At 40.1% G+C, this 19838-nt stretch overlaps 1 protein-coding gene across 2 annotated transcripts; it reads right to left on the reverse strand.

The window, feature by feature from the left end:
• Positions 1–1322: 1322 nt before the first annotated feature.
• On the reverse strand, positions 1323–19786 carry LOC115371788 (adhesion G-protein coupled receptor G2-like). Of its 2 annotated transcripts, XM_030069312.1 has the most exons (30): positions 19534–19786; positions 17240–17319; positions 15577–15642; positions 15296–15369; positions 14664–14974; positions 14246–14288; positions 14122–14159; positions 13909–14039; positions 13733–13826; positions 13462–13523; positions 12318–12365; positions 12140–12207; positions 11937–11980; positions 11795–11837; positions 10148–10182; positions 9911–10038; positions 9686–9803; positions 9080–9489; positions 8664–8871; positions 8353–8509; positions 7600–7761; positions 6384–6506; positions 5769–5814; positions 5572–5675; positions 5236–5360; positions 4448–4819; positions 4028–4311; positions 3425–3526; positions 3101–3253; positions 1323–1788 (listed from the first exon to the last, which is right to left on the reverse strand). In XM_030069312.1, the coding sequence occupies exons 1-30, from the start codon at positions 19620–19622 to the stop codon at positions 1685–1687; spliced, it is 3822 nt and encodes a 1273-aa protein (XP_029925172.1). In that variant the 5' UTR covers positions 19623–19786; the 3' UTR covers positions 1323–1684. The 2 variants fall into 2 exon arrangements, with proteins under 2 accessions (XP_029925172.1, XP_029925173.1); XM_030069313.1 differs by lacking the exons at positions 14122–14159; positions 14246–14288; positions 14664–14974; ... (2 more) ...; positions 17240–17319; positions 19534–19786 and having other exon boundaries at positions 13913–13979.
• Positions 19787–19838: the final 52 nt, after the last annotated feature.

Here is a 19838-nt window from a genome sequence, read left to right on the forward strand (position 1 = left end):
GTTATAAAACTGTTCACCTACCACCTGAACTTTATACTGTCTTTATACTTGCCTGTGAGAAAAATACCTATTGTTAAACTGTGATGTGATTGGCTGATTAGATATTTGTGTTAACGAGTAGTTGAACAGGTGTCCCTAATAAAGTGACAGGTGAGTATAGTTACAATAGTATTTACCCTAATACTGAACCTGCCGTGCTTATTTTAAGTAGAAAAGATAACTTTTCCAAAAATTGGCCTTAAATATTGTTAAAATGTGTCTTTAAAAGGTTTTAAAAGCATTAAATGTAACTGATACCATGAGTAGCTATCTGCTCTGTGTGCTAGGGTAGTGTTTCTCTAGTGTAGGAGGGCCGTTCTGCTCAAGGCCAGGTGATAGTCACACAGGGACTTGTGTGTCAAAGAGTCAAGTCAAGTGTAAAAAAAAAAATAGCTTTGGTGCTTTAGTCTCAGTTGTTAAAGCTGTCTTTTCTCTGACGGGAAAAATATGAACTCAAAGCATGAAAAAGCAGATTCTTTGACCACACAAACATACCTCACCCAGACTGGTTCATGCTACATGGCGATGACACCTGAACAGCTACATGGCACACAAGTGGGTAAAGATAAATCTGTATCTATTTGAGTGATCATGGCGTGCATAATTTGTGACAAATCAGTAGAACAGAGTCAGTTAAGTGAGTAAAATCAGGGGTTGTGGTGCAAACGCTGAAGCTGCATAAAGGTCGAATGTTTTATTTTTGTAAACAGACATTTGTCAACAAGGAGTTTTACTTAAGTATTTTTTATTTACTAAATTAACTGCTATGCTGCAAATCATATTGCACGAACATATTAAAAAGAATTTATTAATTAGTACAGCAGTCATACATGTGACTTAGTTATAACTAAGGCAATATAATTTCATAAATGTTATATGTAATGCAAAATGTCTTTTCCTTTCTTTCTTTCTTTTTTTAAAATGTGGACAAGTTTCAGCATTTGCTGCGCTCCCTGTCAGAGTTGAGCACATTTTGTAATTGTGCTCTCCAGTGTGGAAGATTGACCTTGCACTTAGATTAGTAGCAAGTCTTGCATGAGAAGTGAAGCATGATGTGTGAATCCACTGCTGTGCAGAAAGTCCCTCAACATCTGGCCTGAGGCAGAATTATGACTGCCAGGTGAACGACGAGCAAATTTATCTTCAAGTAGCTTATGAAGTGAAAAACACCAAACTTGGAATGTCACCACTACATCATCATTGTGTTAAAGTTTGACATTATAAGTTCATACTTGAGAAATTTAATCTTGTCACAAAAATACAGCTATACCTGGGCAGGCTTCTGAACACTTTTTTTTCAGGTTCTCTTTTCTGAAGGACCTTATTTTCATTAAAGTGGTATTTGTAAAGACTTTGTTTAGTCACTGTTCAGAAACTTAATTTTGGGTACAACATTTATCACGTATCACATCTTCCCACTGGCTTGTGCTGCCTTTGACTGATGTGTGTTGCCACGTCAGAACAGAACGAGCCAGAACAGACGTGTTTTCCTTGGCCATTCCGAGTCATTGTAAACATGAACCAACCTGACATGCAGAGGGTTGTGGCATTAATTACTATGTATTTATACAGCAGTTATATGCAAATATTTCAGTACAGTACTGAGGCATGAAAGCAAACAGGGTGTTCCCCGCAGTTTCTTGGATCAGTGTGCTTGTTGATTTCTGTACTGGTTGTTGAGCTCATTAAGGATTATGTCCGAGTTTGGCTCTTCATCAGCTGTGATCACTCTGTCTTCAAGTGGACTTCCTGCAACAGAGTGTTACTGAGTCACTGCATGTGAAAAATTTATGACAAACCATGCATGTAAAAGTATTGTCAAACTGACTGAGCGCCCCACAAAATGGCAGCAATCTGTGTTTCTTCATCAAGTCATTCAAACTGAATGAAATTTGATAATTGCTTGCGAGTAATTGTCAAAATATAATGCATTGGTATAGGTGCTACACAAGGATAGTACTTGAGGAAGCGGTACAGTATTTGAAAAACACATCTGGGGCACTGTTTTTTATTTCAAGGGCTTTGTTGTTGCATGGATACAAAGGATGTTCCTTTTATCCTCTGAACTTGTTGCAGTTTAACGCCAGTGATCAGTAACATGACATGAGACCGGTTGTCCTTTCTCGCTAAGTTGCTCATTGCCAGTGTTCTGAAAATTTGCGCTACCCTAGCAAAAAACATTGTTTAGTAACGATTCAGGTCAGATATGTGTGAGAAGCAGACATGCAGCCTCTATAAATGTGGCTATAAGTGGAGTAGCACATTCTGTCAGGTAGCAAATATCTATCAGAATGACCTACTGCCTCTATAAATGTGGTTATAAGTAGAGTAGCACATTCTGTCAGATAGGAAATGTCTATCAGAATGGACTACTACCTGTATAAACTATTTGAAACACCTGAAAAATAAGACATTTTCGATTTTTTTATCTCTTTTAATTTTAGAGATAACATTTTAATCTACTCTAATTTCATTTCATTTACCTGTCAAAAACCGCACTTTCAACTGTCACCATAGAAGTAGAAGATCACGGGTAGCTCAAAATTATGGGCGTGTCCTCTGAAAATTTTTTTTTCGCTCTGCATGTGCGCACATCGTGTTGGTAGGTCATTCTGAGAGGTATCTCTATTTGTCAGGACACCGGTTCTCCATATTTTTGAAAGAAATCAAGCCAATTTGCTCTGGTGTCAAAGGGTTAAATGCTTGTGAAAAGCTGCATTCAGACACATTCACATTCACACAGCATTTAAACAAGAAATCTGACACCCATCCAGGTTTCAAAGGGTTAAAGGAACAGAACCTTAATGGTCATTAATGAGTCCTGTGTTTACTCTGCTATTCATGTCAAAATGGCTGCTGTGAAAAAGGTCTATTGTGGCTCTATAAGCAGCTCTTGTAAGACATGTCCTTTCCTGCACATTACAGTTATCTCAACACAATGACAGTGAATCAGAGAAGAGTGATCTGTGCATTCCCTTACATCAGAGTGGATTTTCAAAACATTACAAATACAACCGATGCTGAAAAACAACATTTGCAGTGTCAGATTTCCTTTGCTCACCGATGCCGCTGGTCTGCTCTGAGGAGTCACTGACCAGGAAGGAGGAGGAGCTGGTGGAGTTGTTGGACTGGGACGATTTGAAAGAATGAAGAGTCGATGCTCTGTTAACTGATGATTTCTTAGCTGTCTTCTGTGTTGCTGTGCGGCTCCATTCTGCGAAAACAAATTTTGATGAGGTCAAAAAACTTTCGTCGTACAACTCCATGCAATCACAACACATCTAATATCCTCTCCTCTTTTGCTTTGAAGGAACAGGATCTCCATATTCATAGGAGCTGCCAGTCTGATTTGGCGGCTGCAAGTTTGACAGTGAACAGCTCTGACCTGAGTTCTCTGCTAGTCTCAGTTTGCCACAGCACAGGTAGGTCCTCCACTGCCTCCTCACGTTGTCCTTCACCGCACAGTGGAACACAAATATAAAGAAGCCTACAAAACAAACAAACAAACAAACAAAAAAAAAAAAAATAGATTTTACAGTTTTTAATGATGCACCTCACCAAAAAATATGCATCAGAAATAAAACCTTAATAAATAAACTGACAAATTCTTCTTCTAGCTGTTGATGTGGAATAACATGCACAAAATCAAATATCAAGATTATTTTGACCAAATACCTTGATATTTATATTGTACTGATATTGTAGGCATGACTATTGGACTGTTGGTTGCTTTCATACAATATTTGCACACAGCATATTTTTAATAATGTAAATCAGATTACCAAGCAACTCATAAAGCAGCTACAACAGTCAAATAAGTTTACCTTCTTTAATTTCATCTCTTTAAAACCAGGAAAAGAGAAAACACTGACATTATAGTATTACAATATTGAAAATTGAAAATCCCAGGCACTATCTTGTCAATTTTGATATCACTTTGATATCAGTATACTGCCCAGTTCTACTAGAGCTAAACGAGTCAGCTCACCTTGCAAAGAGTTGAAGATGGCAAAGAGGTACATGAAGGCCAGGTTAACAGGCCCCCATGCAAAAAAGGCAAAGCCCCAGGTGAGGCCCAGGAGGATGGTGATCCCCAGCACACTGCGCACATCCTGCAGCGTACTACGGTGCTGCATGTTGTGGGGGTTCTGCCTCTTTATCCGACACAGCTGGACCATGACCACGACAAACATGATGAAGTTGAACAGAAAAATGGCACAAAAATAGGCCACCACTGCTACATAGAAGGCAATGTCATTTTTCAACCAACAACTGTGGGAGAGAATCAAAGTGAATCAGCTGATGGAGAAAATGTTTCTTCATGAATCTTGATGATGTATTTCTTGATTAATATGTTTGGCTAATGCACTTAATTGCAAAATTCTCACAGAAAAGACAAAGAACTCACAAGTCATCCGTAGAGCCGTCAGTGAACTTCCCATAGGTGACAAGACCATAGTTGTCCTTGTCAATCGCAATAACGATAATGACCACAATGAGTGGGATCCCCCAGCCAGCCAGGGAGAACTTGAGCATGTAATGGGATATGTAGCTGTTGAAGACCTTGACGAGAGCCAGGTACATGTGGATGGCCTCCAGCCCCATCCAAGTGAAGGCAGCCAGCAGGAAGTAGTGAAGGAACCAGGCAGTGGAGATGCAGAGGCCGACGGCTTCTGGGTAGAGAGCCAGCCACGCGTCCACCAGGAAGACCAGGTTCAGCAGCAGCAGAGCCAGGCACAGCTGGATGAGGATTTTGGAAGGAATGTCTTTACGCAGCTTCCTGCAGGGATAAAAATGGTTAAAGGAGCTAGAAACACCTCAGGGGTGTCTTCTCAATGAACAGGTCATTTGCAGTGAAGATGACCGTGAAATTGGCACTTGTCAGACTTTTTTTCTAGGAGTGTGTCACTTAATACACCTGTCAATTTGGCAAAACTACCATTGTCTTTGTTTTCAAAAATAAATCTTAAAACAGGGCATTCTGAAAAGCTTAACCTGTTTCGCATCTGCATTTGCGATACCATCATGTGTACCTGAACAATATGTGCATAGGAGTGGGTTGGCTTTGATTGGCTGAGGTGTGCAAGAGTAGAGCTGGAGCAAAAACTTGCATGACAAGAGGCTCTCGAGGACTTGTTTGGTTACCGCTAATCTACAGTCTACATGTGAGATGTATCTTGTGGCTTTTTGACTCACCCAAAGGCCAAATAGGTGAGGAGGGTGACAGCTAGGAAAATAGCAGAGATTCCACAGCCGATGTATGTGATATAGGTGAGGATGGTGGCCTGGAGGCGACTGGTTATAGGATCTCTAGACAGGTCCTGTCAGAGGGAAGAAACAAAACAAAACAGCTCTCAGAAGTAGTGTGGTGCTAAGGATTATGTCGGATGTCCTTAAGCTGGAGGGCCCTGGTTCAAATCCCTATCTCAGTTAACATTTGCCCTGCTGAAATGTCCTTGACCAAAACTGTACAGTATCATAAAAAGAAAATGCTACATGGAGGAAGGAAAGTCACCATAGAGCTTGTCTTACCAGCAGTATAGCGAAGCTGGTTAGATGGTTGCAGCCACAAACCGTCTCATTATCGGTGCTGTTTCGGACAACGCAGCCATTTGGGTTCCAACCACCTGACCCATCTACTCGTACAAAGTAAGCAGAGTTCAGTCATGCCATCATCAGAGCGCATTTAGTTTTATTTATATTGTGATAGACAGTGGTAGAAAACTCACCATTCCGTGTAAAGTCCCAGAAAACACACGACGCCACAAAATTAGCCTGTGATTTTGGAGAATGCAAAACAGTTGTGTGTCAGTTTATGACCACTGAGTCATGTCATGTTTTGTTCTTGTTTCTCCTCTATTTTGAGCCACAGCTAGTGACCGGCTAGTGATCGGCTTATCTCTCCACTTTGAGGCTGGTTTCATGTTGCATTTAGTGCTCCCTGCAGGGCTACCTTGTTGAATGGTACAAAGAGAAAAATGTGCTGGCTGGTACAGGTTATCTGAGCCTCTGGTCAATGCTTGAGTTGTAAAGCGGCTCCTGCGGAATGACCAGTGTTTCTTCATAGCTGTGTTTAATTGCCTGCACTTAAAGTTCAAGTGTTGATTGGTGCCACATTTTCTCTAAAGCTTTTGGGGTTTTTTTATGTCTGTTTTTCAGTTTTGCAGGATCAGAGCACATGCAAAGAGATGCATGAAAATTCAGATTCAACAGTGTTTTGTTAATTTTAGTGACCAATAGCCAGTTATTCCCACCTAATGCAGTAAATGTTCACATTTAATTTATTTTTGCAGGCTGTAACACTGAGTTAACAATGTCCTGAAGGTTGCATGAAACTGACTCACTGGAATGGGCTCTGTGTTTCTCAGGTGAATTATAACATCGTCTTCCAGTCCTGTAATTGACAGGTTGGCCACACTCGCCCCAAGGATCCCACTAATTAGCCTGCGCTCTCCCAACGACCTGTCCTGCATGACCATGGGAAAATAACACAAGAGTATGAAGTGTTAATGCAGTGATACAGTTTTTAGCAGTTTCATCACATAATCCTCTTTCACACACAGTTCCTGGTAAACTACTGGAATAAACTTTCAGGCACTGCGACTGATTTTCACTATTCACACATGCAGCTACTTTCAGGAACACTTTTGTCTTGCACCTTTTCATACATGCTGTGAAATGCTGGAAAAGAGAAGGAACACAAATAGTCCACAGTTCATCGCTCTCTGTTGACTTTGTATTGAGTGAAAGTACCTCCTTGGCTTCCAGCGGTTGTTACATCAAAAACACCCATCAGTTTGCTTCACAGTTGCTATTGCATTCAGCAGAAGATGCTGAACATTTTGGTGACGTGTTCAGTTCAAATTGCAGATGTGACTAATATCACAACAGTCTTATTTTTAAATTAAATTTCTGTCCCAGTGATCATTTGCCTGCTTCAGTTAAATTTGGTGTACTGTTTAAACCAAAGCAAAGGAATAGATGATAAAATGATTAAGAGAGACAAAAAAAAAGGAAAAATAAACAATTTGTGCAGGTGTAATAAAAAGTCTCTTCTCTCTTCTATACAGGCAAAAACTCTGTGGTCCTACTCCACTTTAGCTAGTAATGCAAATCCTGCTTTGAATGGGAAGTGCGATATACAGGGAGTCCACAAAGTCTATTTACAATTTAAAAAATCTATTACAAAAGCAATTGATGAGATATGTTAATCAGATTTGTTCTATGTACTCAGTGGTTATCAAAGTTTTTAATCACATTGCATTTGTGTACTGCAGCAGAAGATCACTGATGCCATTGCCACCATTGATGAGGCTATGCTACAGCGAACATGGCAAGAAATTGTGTACTGTCTTGATGTGCTTCGTGTAACTAATGGTGCCCATATAGAGGTGAATTAAATGAGGCAAAAACAAAACAAAAAAAAAAAAAAAAACTTCAGCATCTACTCCTCATTTTGTAATAATTTCCACAGATTTGTCTATTCATTTGCTTTTGTAATAAATTTGTTAAATTGTAAAGAGACTTTATGGACACCCTGTATTGCATATACTTGTATACCTGGAACACGGTGCTCTTCTGGTAGAAGTTGAACTGGACTCTGGAGGCCAGCTGCTGCTCCTGGGAGGTGAGGTCCTGTGTGAGAGAAGGAGGCAACCTGATGGAGCCTTGAGGGATGGACTCTTTTCTCACACTCCTCCTCGTCCTGGGATCCCCACGGACCTGCAGCACGTCACACACACAGTTTATGTTGATTTGGGGGAACAGGGCTAAATCCCTCAGAGATTGCAATGAGGACTTGCACTTGAGATTCAACAATTCATTCAATTCTCATACTATACACAGAATAATTTAAAATATACAAATGCAGGTTAAGTCCATATGTGGCTGTGATGCAAGGCAGTGCTTTGACACACCATTTGTTGATGCAAGCGTTATGACAAAATAGTTATTTTTTGAGATTTCAGAGGTGATTTTCAAGACTCTGCACAGTTTATAGGATCATTTTTCCTACAGGATCTTAAATTATGTATGGCATCCTAAGACATTTGGACAATTATGCTAATCTGAAAAAGCTTTTATAAGTGCAATTATTATGTTATGCCTGGTCTTGGTCCCTGAAACTTCATTTTATCATGTTTATTTTTGCCAGAGCCTCCAAAATTTTTTAAGGTCTCTAAAATGTATAACAATCTGTCTCATAGCACTTTTGAATCTGGCATCTATAAATCTACTTGTGTTTTGTGTACTGGCATCATGATGTGAGGTTTGCCTATTGCAGGTGTGATAAACCGTGTCCTATTCGTGCCATACCTCGACAGTGTTGGGGTCTGAGATGGAAAAAGATGTTCCTGGAAAATTAGTGCCATCTGTTGTTTTCACAGTCAGAGCCAGAGCTTGGGAAAGGATGGTTTCAGCATCTTTTTCGAGGACCAGCTTCAACCCCACTGTATCGACAATCCCTATGATCCTGACACACAAATGGTTATATTGTTTTTGTGCATATGAATAAAGCTGCATTTTATTAGGCTGCTCAGTCATCCTTTCTATACTTTTTACCAATGCACAGTACAATAATTCAAAATGCTCATTCAAAACAAATCGTTTAGTTCAGCGGAGCTAACCTGCTGGAGGAGTCGGCGACTGTGTCAGGTGAAGCATCCAGCAGATTGCTGACAATGTGGATGGAAGTGTTTCCCAGAGCCAGACTGACAGTGGGCCCCGCCAAAAGTTCCTCCAGCTTAGACACCAGCTGGTCCACCTGGCTGGAGTTGAGTTTGGACACATCTCTGGTCAGGTCGAGCAGAGCGTTGGCTTGCCCCTCAGCACTTTCTGTGGTCGTTGACGATTGTGGAAAAGGAAAAAACAATATATGATATGTGAAAGCAAATACGCCCTAAGCCCACACTTACATATCTTAAATACTTGGAGGTGAATCCTCAAAATAGTCCAAGAGAGTCCAGGAGTGCTCTCCAATAATGATATCTTTAACAATAAAGATATCATTGTTGGGGTGCTGTCCTGTGTGACAATGACAAACCTGTTGTGTTGGCTGTTGTTGGATGTGCAGATGGGATATGAGAAGTCGGTGTACTTCCGGTGGCTACAGTGGTCTTGGGCGGTGCGGTCACTGTGACGTTGGGCAGTGCGGTCACTGTGACGTTGGGCAGTGCGGTCACTGTGACGTTGGGCAGTGCCGTCACTGTGATATTGGGCAGTGCCGTCACTGTGACGTTGGGCAGTGCTGTCACTGTGACATTAGTAATAATGGTGGTGGGGCTGGAGCCTACAGCTGTTGTGTTTCCACTGGCGGATGTGGTGTTTTGTTGTGCAGAGGTTTGACTCAGAGTGGTGGCTGTCACATTTGGGCTGGATGTAGTGAAGGGTGGTGGTATAATTTTCGCATTACAGCGTTGTGTCAGGAGAATGCACAGACTATTTCCTTTGGCACTGGAAAGAGAAGAGAACATATCAAGGTTGGAAGTGAATCAACATGTAGAAATGTTCTGTTAAGCTCAATATCCTGTGAGGCATCCTGTGCCTTGAAATGATTGATCATTATGCCCAGTGTCTAAAGGAAGTGTGTCTAAAGGGGTGTTTAGTCCAGTTGATGTAGAACATAGGAATGTCAGGAAATTATACAAACCATCTGAGGAAGTCAATTGCAGCCGTTTCCAAACAAAACTCTGAGGGCTTTACGCCTAAGAAAAGCCATGTGAAGCTTGATTTCAGGGGGTTTTTGCCAGCTGGATTCCCACAAATTGCTATGTGACATGTAAGATTAAAAACAAATGTTATATTTTACAGGGTATTGCATTAACAGATGCTACACACAAGCAATGAGCTGTGTCTGTGAGACTGGTGTACCCACCTGCTCGAGTTACTTCTCCATTGTAAGAGATGTTTTCCTCTAAATGAAACAGAGCTATCACGGCCGTGGAGACGGCACACACAGGCATCTCACGGGCGAAGCTTACAACCACAAGGCAGCCATTCAGACTAGAAAAACAAAAGGACAAGAAAGAAGACTTCAGTCATGATCTGAATGCATCAGTGCATAGCAGTTTTGCTCCTTCACAGGTAAATGTGAAATTATAAGGAGACTCACTTTGTTGTCGTGGTCCCACAGGTCAAATGAGCATCCTGTGTGAAAATGAAACATGGCATGAGAAAATTGTTTAGCTTGTGATGGTGCCAAATTTAAAACATTTAGGTACATGTCAGTGTTTAAACTTTGCCTCATTCTTATTGTTATAACTGAATTGGAAGTTAGTGTAAGAATAAACAGCAATGAGCATGAGCCAATGAGCCAATCTATCTATCTAAAAAGCTGCAAAAGCTGCCAGTCTGAGGTGATATATTACCTCTTTGCCATATGTTTCTGTTGGATCTCTGCTCTACTTGACTAGTTGTCTCATCTCTATTGTGAAAATGTGACTGCTGGCCAGTTAGAGGTCACTATTTGATAGAGATCAATAAAAGTCATAGATTTTCCAAGGAGAGTTGCATCGAGGGCAACTGGAGTTTTTTGTAGATTCTTGAAAATGTTTCACTTCTCATCCAAGAAGCTTCTTCAGTTCTGACAGACTCACCACACTACTCAGTGACACTAACACAGACAAAACACTGGGGCAATACAGGAAGTGGATACAGGGAAAAGTAGGCCATAGGCTGTAGTTGTTAGTCATGAACAACTCTTGTACTCCTGTATCCTGGAGACAACATCCCATAAATGTATAGGCTCCACAAGATTCACAAAGAGGGAGCCCAACACTCAGGCCCATTATCAGCAGCAGCTCAGTTTACTTACAAAATTCCCAAACATTTAGCTACCATCTTATCTCCTTTGGTCACCGTGTTCAAAACTCCATTGGAGTGTGGGAACAAGGTCCGAGGATTAAAACTGGGCCTGGATGAAAGCATGGTGTCCTTTAATGTGACCTTGTTACAGCTGGATTTCTATTCAGCTGCAATGTCCACTGTCCACTTACATGTACCACCAATCCACTGGTTTAGATATGCGGTGGGCACATGGGTAAAAATCAAAACCCAAGAAGCGCAAGCCTTCACAGAACATGTCAACTCAGTGAACAGTAATATCAAGCTCACATGACAGGATGTCAGGAGCAAAATAAATCTCCTCGGTGGAGCGTGTCCCTGGACCTCCCTAGGTTTATAGTTTATAATATCTGTCTCCTCCCCTGTCTCACACACAGTTTATCTCCAACCTACAGTGCCGTCCTGTCATCCCTTCCCAGGAAACTGAACCATTCACTCTTGGCCTCTTGTGACGCAAACACCCATCGTTCACCCCTGTGCTCAGATGACTCCACCGACACTAAAGACGGTTGTCACAACAGGGATGAGCACTAACAAGCCAGTGGTATCAATGACCTGGATAATGATCCCACACAGGTCAAATACCCAAGACTCTCCACCAGAGAGCTATCAGAGCTGAAGAAGCCTCTGAGGGGTGAAATGTCTTCAGGAACCTACAAACAAGACCAGCTGCCCACAAATCAACTCTCCTTGGATTTAAAAATGACCCGAATCACTAAGAAACTTCACAGACAAGTCATAGCTTACTTACATACTGTAAAAGAGAACTAAACAGTCATGCTGAAGTTGGTCTGTTGTCAGTTTTACAAATCCTTTGATATATAAAATATGGATTCATTTTGATCCGGTTAATACACAAAGAATAAAATGTGAAAGCTTAAGGAATATGAGCAAGCTTATGAGGAAAACTCTTTACCTGATATTCAGATGCAATGATGGGCAATGGACATGAACTGTTGCTGCAAAGGAACATCACCAGGACTTATTATTATTTTTGTCAAAATAGATTTACCCAATACAAACAGATTCATATACACTCCAGTAATGACATAACATACGTTGTGTTTGGAGAGCAGGGTCGTGGGGATTTTAGCAAAGAAACCTGCAGAGAATAAAGAGATCATTGGTACATGCTTTTAAGCAACAATTGATGCTAAGAAAATACACAAATGCATAAAACATGCACGCTTACATACCTTATATGTGCACACACAAACACACACACACACACACACACACCCATGTATCCACAGGAACTCACCAAAGATGAGACGTATGAAAAGTTAACTGAGGGGTCTTGTATTGTAATTTGGAAAAAATAGTACGCAGCTGAAAGAAATAATATTAACAATATACAAGTTATGTTTTGTTACAAAAGATATAATTTCAGATATTTACTGAGATTAAAAACAGTTTTTGTTAAGTGATAATGCTCTTACCAGTTCCATTGCAGTAGGCAGAGCAGCTGCAAGAGTCTCTCATCTCAACTGAAACACAACCATAGTATGTCTGGGTTACTGTGTTCAAATGGCAATGTGTATAGAACAACAGCAAAACCACAAAAAAGTATAAATAACTTCTTTAAATGGAAAACTACATTTTTTTTTAATTCTCCAGAAAGTACTTAGCCCTCTTGAATTTTGTGGTGTTGCAGCCTAAATTGAATTTTGTGAATAATCGGACACAAATCACCCTACAATGACACACTAAGCATTAAGAATTTTGTGTCATTCAAACACAATTGTCCAACCTCCCTCTATCATTACTTTTTTGAAGTACCTTTGGCAGTGATTATAGCCTTGAGTGTCTTGGCTGCTAAAAGTCTCCAAAAAAATGGTGGGGGAAAATGTACACATGCATTGTCCTTTTATTTTGGATAACATTTTAGCAAAAGGCTTTCTTCGGGATCAAGTGAGGGGGAATGTGTCTATTTCTAATTTCTCCCATCCTCTTTTACAAATTGGCTCAGGCTCAACCAAGCAGGATTTGGGGAGTAACTGTTAACAGCTACCTAAATGGGCTCTCCTCAAGATTGCCTGTTTGGATCAGTGAAAGGTTCCCTCTATCCTTACAAGCCACCTGGTGCAAGATCCTCTGTCACAGATGAGGAACTCTGTGACTCAGCTCTGTCAGAGATGTTCTTGGGTGTCAGAGTTTGACTGAATTATTGTTTCTAATAACATTCGTGGTAGTTCAATATTTCTCTAGCCCCTGATGATGGAGCCCACTGAGATTGATGTTATACCTTTATCCATACATTTCAGTTTCTGATTTCATAAAGTTCTTTGGACATCAGGATACAGTCTCTGCTTTGATTTGTACTTTGTTATGAGTCAATGTCCAGTCAAAAGAACTGCCCACAGATGCATTCCAATCAATTTATAGAACTGCCGCAAAGACATTCAGAGGAATCTGGTTGTACCTTAACATTACAGATTATTGCATCTTGATCTCGCCAGTATATACATAAAAAATCCTAATTTAATCCATTTTGAACTCAGGCTGTATCACAGCATCATATCAAATACTTCAAGGGGGTTGAGTACTTTCTGAATGTTCTGTAGATGAATATCTGAATCTCACCTGGTTTACCACAATGTGTCGAGTTTTTTCCAGGAGGCACATATACAGACCCAAACTCTTCACTGTGGTAAAATAATTGCACACATACAAGAAATGAGTACAAGGGTAAAATATTACAAAATATATGGCACAACTTTCAACTGTCAACCACATATCTTAATCCTGTGCACTAGTAACAGCAATTTACAATAGCTAAACAAAATATTCATGTATCTTTTGAGCCCTCCTTGATCAGAGGTTTAAGAGGAATACAGAACACATAGGAGCTTACCACGACGCATTGACAGGACCGGTAGCAATGCATGTGTTGGGTTCTTTGGGCAAGCTACTGCACTCCATGAAGTCATTTCTGCGAGGCAGCCTCCCTGCACAATGATAGAGCCCCTTGTTGGCAAACTTATCTCTTAGGAGGATCACTATTGACATTTCAGAATATACAACACTCACCCACTCTTTCCACTCTTTCACCCACCACATGGATGTCCTTGGAGGCATTCCCTCTCAGACACAATGTTTTGAGAATACAACATGGATTTACGGGCTCCCTCAGCTTTAGCAGTACACTGCAGTTTGTCCTCCTGAAGTATGAAGTAGAGGGGCAGAGTTAATTATTTTGAGGTAACATATAATAGAAAATCTGACAATCATTAATCCACTGACCTTATTGCAGTTTTCTTCAAGCACGAAACTTCAATTCCCTGTTGAAACAGATAAATCTGTCTTTACTCACACGTTTCTTCTCTACACTCTACAACACGCTTGTACACATGAAAATGTTTCTTACTTGAAATATGTCGATATCAGACATTTCACCATCATCTATGTCACTGAAAGAGAAATTACAACAAAATGAATGAAGGAAAAGTCAGTTGACAGTGGGCTGTGATGTAGGGATGCTCAGGGTCTTACAGGGGTCTGTATGTATGTTTGTGTATGTTAGTTAAGTAGTAGAACAAAGCACTGGTACTGTCACACATGGAAAATTTAAAATAAAAAGAAATGTCACAGTAAAAAATAAATAAATAAATAAATAAAATCATAAGTAAAAATGACAACTACGAAAATTATTTTCGGATGGAGTCATCCTAAAAATATCTATTTTGTGGCCCATACTGTGGAAAAGTTTGATCAGCTCACAGTCATTCATTCATTCATTCATTCATTCATTCATTTAGTACACAAGAAAGTCATTGCAGTGATACCCAGTGTGTGTTGTGGTGTCATTTTCTGAGGCAGTAGTCATGCTGATGCCGTTGTAGAGCGTGGTCGCCGTGCTGAAGCTGGCTGACGGGGCTGTCGTCAGGCTGTAGTTCTGAATCAGAGCTGCTGTGGTGAAGTTGCCAGGTGTCACAGTTGAGTTGAAGCTGTGCAACAATGTTGTCGTGTTGTGTGTTGGATCATACGAAGGGCTGACAGATGTGGTGTCCAGGCGAGGTTCTGAGCTTGTGGTGTTTGGTGTTATATCTTTGGGGAGGATGCATCTCTCCAGGTGATGATGAAACACATAACGGAGCTGAAAAAAGGAACATTATGCTTGTTATAAATAACATAGGGAAAAAGGCAGAAATCAGAATGTATAGAAAGGATACTATAGCTGTATAGCTGTGAGACAAAATATAAAAAAACCCTTTTCCAGGGTATTTTTTTCTTCTTCAGTTATCATGATGTATCATAAGTGATCAACATATCACATATCACAGAATCATCTGTATCGTGATACCATCGTTATCACAGGGTAAAATATTGCAATAGTATCGTATTGCCAGTTACCCAGTGCCTCCCACTCCCCCACCACCACTTATTTGACTAGTTACCCACATCCCAGCATACATACCAGGATGCTAATGTCTGATTCATTTCTCTCATCTCCAGTCACATCCACAGAGACTTGCACCATGTAATACACAGCTGTAAGGAATAAACACAGAATATACTGTTTACAAGAAGTAGAAAATAAACAAAAATAGCTGCAAGATTGCTCTGTGTGCCATATGTCTCCTGTATTGTGCAGCACCACCAAGTGACAAGCATTCAGCTCCATTATGGGGAATAATAAAGATCCTGTCCTTAGACTTAATCTCCCATTCACCTCCAGTGAGACGAGTCATTTCGTACCTTTTGTGACGTTGGGCTCGACGGTTGTTTGTAGAGTTCCATTGAATGTTTGTGCTGTGGTTCCTTCTGTGGGATGAATGGTGGACAGCATGAGCATTAAAACATTAAAGTTATACTCTGCAAAACTGCAACTCCCGTTAGACTCAACTGGAAAAAAAAAAAAAAGAATAAGCATGTAATTTAATGGTTGTGTGCTTATTGCGTGTGTTCTGTCAGTGGAGACTAAAGGCTCTCAAATAAATCAGCCCTCAGCAGTCTTGCATAGTGCATCTTTTAGCATTCACCCCTTATTTACATTGTTTAGCTCCATGTTGCTCTGTGTACCGTATGTCTCCTGCATTGTGGAGCACCATCAAGTGACAATCCTTCGTTCCATTATGGAGCACAATAAACATCCTGTCATTAGTCTTCATCTGTTATGCCTTACCCATTCACCTTCAGTGAGACTATTCATTTAGCACTGTTTGTGACATTAGGACTGACTGTTGTTTGCAGAGTTTCACTGAATGTTTGTGTTGTGGTTCCTTCTGTAGAGTGAATCACAGACAGCGTCGGCATTAAAACGTTAAAGTTGTGCTATGCAAAACTGCAGACGGCTGATGTACAAATGGACAGGCGTTTAGAGTCAGCTGGTAAAAACACAGTAGAGTCTAAACGTTCTCATTTGAACAAACCCTCAGCATAGTGCATAGTGCATCTTTAGCTTGTATTTAAATTTGACACAGTTTTAACAGTTTTAGTTTTTTTAAGTCATTATTTTTTTCCATTTAAGTATCTCTCTGCATCATTTATTTGAATATAATACCATTTTAAAAGATGGATTATGGACACTGGAGCATGTTTGAAACCACTGATATACTGTGGAGTTATGACACGTGTAACCACTGGTACGGTCACCAGCAGCAGTGTGGGAACAGACAGGAAGGCGACTATTGTGACTGTTGTGTAGACTTGTGTTATATCGGTATAGGTTGTGATAGAGTGAGATGCAGCTCCTGGCTGTATTTGCTGACATTTGCACTGATAAGACTATGGATGTTACATAAATAATTGTTGTTGTGGATTTTCTATACACCGAAGTGTATAGACAATATAGTCGCCAACTAAGAGGAATTATGACATGACAATTTTTTTTAGCTGTTCCTTTTTCCATTCATTGTAGGAAGAGAAGGAAACAGTTTCCTCATTTCCAGTTCTTCTAGTTTCTTTCATCCAGCAATGACAAAAGGAGAAATACCAAGTAAACAAAGACTTTACAGTGATTATTGTGACACATTTTAGTAAGTATGTATGAGCTACTTACTGCAAATGTTATCAGAATATCTCTTTCTCGTTGTTTTCAGGTTATTTATATTTTCCATCTGCTCAACAAAGAGACTACAGCTTGCAGGAAACAGTGACTACTCATACTAGACAAGCAGGTTATCTATATTTGGAGCAATTGTATGTGTGTGCGTGTGTGTGTTCATTACATGACTATCACTGAATGACAGGCATGTGAGACATGTGGGACAGTTTAGTGTTTAAAATGTTCAGAGATGTTACCTGGAATAGCAGACAGAGGGTGAGCCTTTTGTTGTCCATCTGTGTACAATCTCTTTCATCTTTTATCTCCAAAAGTGTGTGTTCTGAAACACATTGTCATTCTCACGTCAGAGCTTACCTATGAGTAGAAGGACTAGAACCAGTAACTGGACCCAGAGTGGGTGTCTGACGTGTGCGCCTGTCTTGCTGTTCTTCCCTCTGTGCAAGAAACATCATAACATAAGGCCTTTAATGTTTTCATAAAAATAAATGTGCAGTTGTCAGGCCTTAGCTGAATTACATCGAATGAGACAGTCAGCACATATGACAAAGTTTGGGGGGAAAAAGTCAAAGAAATAAATCACACGGAAACCAGACCTTAAAAAAAAAAAAAAAAAAAAAAAAAAAAAGCCACCCTGCACATCTTAGGAAATCTCACGGTATAGACTGCAGGCCCTTGTAGCAATTCTATGATATCTTTGAGGCGATATCTGCTTTTCTGTTCAATCAGTCAACTAAACATATCACTTAATCCATTTAAGAAATAAATAATCCTTAAGTAAACATTTTAGTACATTCTTGTTGAGACACACCTTTGAGTTAAATCATACCTCACTACAATAGAGCAATCAGCTTGCCTTTATCACAGCTCTGGGAAACTGTAAATAGCAATAGAGTTCACACTGTGAACACACACAGGCACATGACACAAATGATAAATGTATTCTTGGGTTGGGCTTTTCTGAATGGTTTCTTTATGTCATCAAGCTGTGATATCACACTGTAAATTAAAGGTGCATTACGCAAAACAACATTAAAGGTGCACTATGCAGAATTGCCGAGGGTCAGTTGAAGCGCAGACCGTTTAGACTCAACTGACAAAAGCAATGCAGGGACGACAGATGTAAATTGGCATCTTGCAAACTCCGGCATGTTTACATCTTCTGTTTTATCCTGATGTTCATCAATATGCTCTGTCCCTATCAAATAAATAAATGAATGAATGCAGACAACCATCTAATTATATGCAATTTTGCATAGCGCACCTTTAAGGAAGAGTTTTGTGCACATACAGTGTGCACACTTCTCTGATTACGCAAACAGCTCCCTCCAGACAATGAGTAAGATGCCCCGTCTGGTTCAAGCATCACAGAAAACACTGTCCTGCTGAGCTTTTCTCAAACCACAGAGTCTACGGTTTCCTGAGAGAGGCGCAGTACACAACAAAACACCCAGTCGGTAGCAATTAGGGTCGACAAAAACACCCCATTAATGAGAGAGACCCAAGCAGAATAACAAGACTCATTCAGGGTAACAGGCAAAAGTGTGTAAAAACACCAGCTCAGTACACCAGTGAGGATCAGGAGAGCATCTCAGAGCATGCAACTTGTAAAGCACTGAAGCAGAACGGCTGCAGTGGCAGAGAACCAAGCTGGGATCCTCCTCTGTCAGCCCAGAACAAGAGGATGAAGTTGCAGTGGCACAAAACGACCAAAAATGGATGAACAAAAAGTAGTTTCTTGAGTCTGCTGTCACATGCTGATGGCAGAGTTGGAATTTGGCATAAACAGCATGAATCCATCCTTTCTTCCATGGCACAGGCTGGTAGTGGTGATATAATGTTGTGGTGGATATTTTTTAGAACACATTTTACCCCATAGTCCCAGCTGAGCCTTATCTGAACTCCACAGTGTGCTGTACCTAGACACTGTTGGTGAGCCAGTGCACCCCATCATAGCCACACTCTGCCCTTTTTCCAGCTGGCTCAGAGACTTCTGATTAGTCCAGTGACCTGCGTAGTCCCTAAATGTCAACCCAATAAAGCACCTTTGTAATGAGGAACAGGATGATTGCAGCATGAATGGATGGTTAGTGCATGTAGGAAAGAAAAAAAAACAAAAAACAATAGGTTATTGGTATTATCATTATTATTAGCTTTAACTTTGTGTAGCAAGTTTTGTAAAACACAGTTTACAAAGTGCTTCACAATGAAAAATAATAATAATAATAATGATAATAATAATGATCTGAACAATCACAAAATAAGATAAAAAAAAAAGAAGGCTGAAACAAGGCACCAAATGATAAAAAAAAAGTGAGAACATAGAGTCAATATGATTAATAATAAAAACATCACATCATAGCAAGTTTATAAAATAATATTTAAAATTTTTATAAACATGATTTAAAGGGAGGTTATTGATCTAAAAAAAAAAAAGTTTTAATCAGTGATTTTGACATATCTAAATGGATAAACACATTACATAATGTGTGATACTGAACCTTAATGAAGCTATGCAACAATATAGACTAAGGTAAAACAATTTGGATTTCTTATTCCCTGCTGTTTTCAGTACAGATTTCTTTCTTAATAAATCAGTGTACTCCAGTAAGGAAGAGGAGCTGTATCTTAATAATGTACATAAACATTACCTGACAAAAGAGGAGGTGTGGAAACATGGAGGACCCTGGCAGCAGGCACTTGAAGTTCTCATGACTTTGTCTTCATTTCCACTCAACATAAGTTCCTCACAGGCAAGCCAAAAATCCAAATTTAATACCAGAGTCACAGCAAGTTAAAAAGAAATTAGTAAATCAGTTACTGTGGATTTCCTGTGGTGTAGATGTTTAGCTCATGGAGCTCAAACAAACTGGTTTTTGGTGTTGACAGACTGTACGACAGTGCAGTTTCCAGGATCAATGGGTGGCACATGTGACCCGCCCCTGAAATGTCAGCT

Source organism: Myripristis murdjan, chromosome 14 (assembly GCF_902150065.1).
Source record: "Myripristis murdjan chromosome 14, fMyrMur1.1, whole genome shotgun sequence".
Lineage (NCBI taxonomy): Eukaryota > Metazoa > Chordata > Actinopteri > Holocentriformes > Holocentridae > Myripristis > Myripristis murdjan.

Excerpts from the sequence above, each read along its gene's own strand:
- LOC115371788 (XM_030069312.1), bottom strand. The coding sequence starts at position 19,622 with ATGTTGAGTGGAAATGAAGACAAAGTCATGAGAACTTCAAGTGCCTGC. Across the intron at positions 10,183-11,794 it reads TCATTGCATCTGAATATCAG|GATGCTCATTTGACCTGTGG; the intron begins GTAAAGAGTTTT and ends ATTTTCACACAG. Across the intron at positions 4,820-5,235 it reads CTCACCTATTTGGCCTTTGG|GAAGCTGCGTAAAGACATTC; the intron begins GTGAGTCAAAAA and ends TTATCCCTGCAG.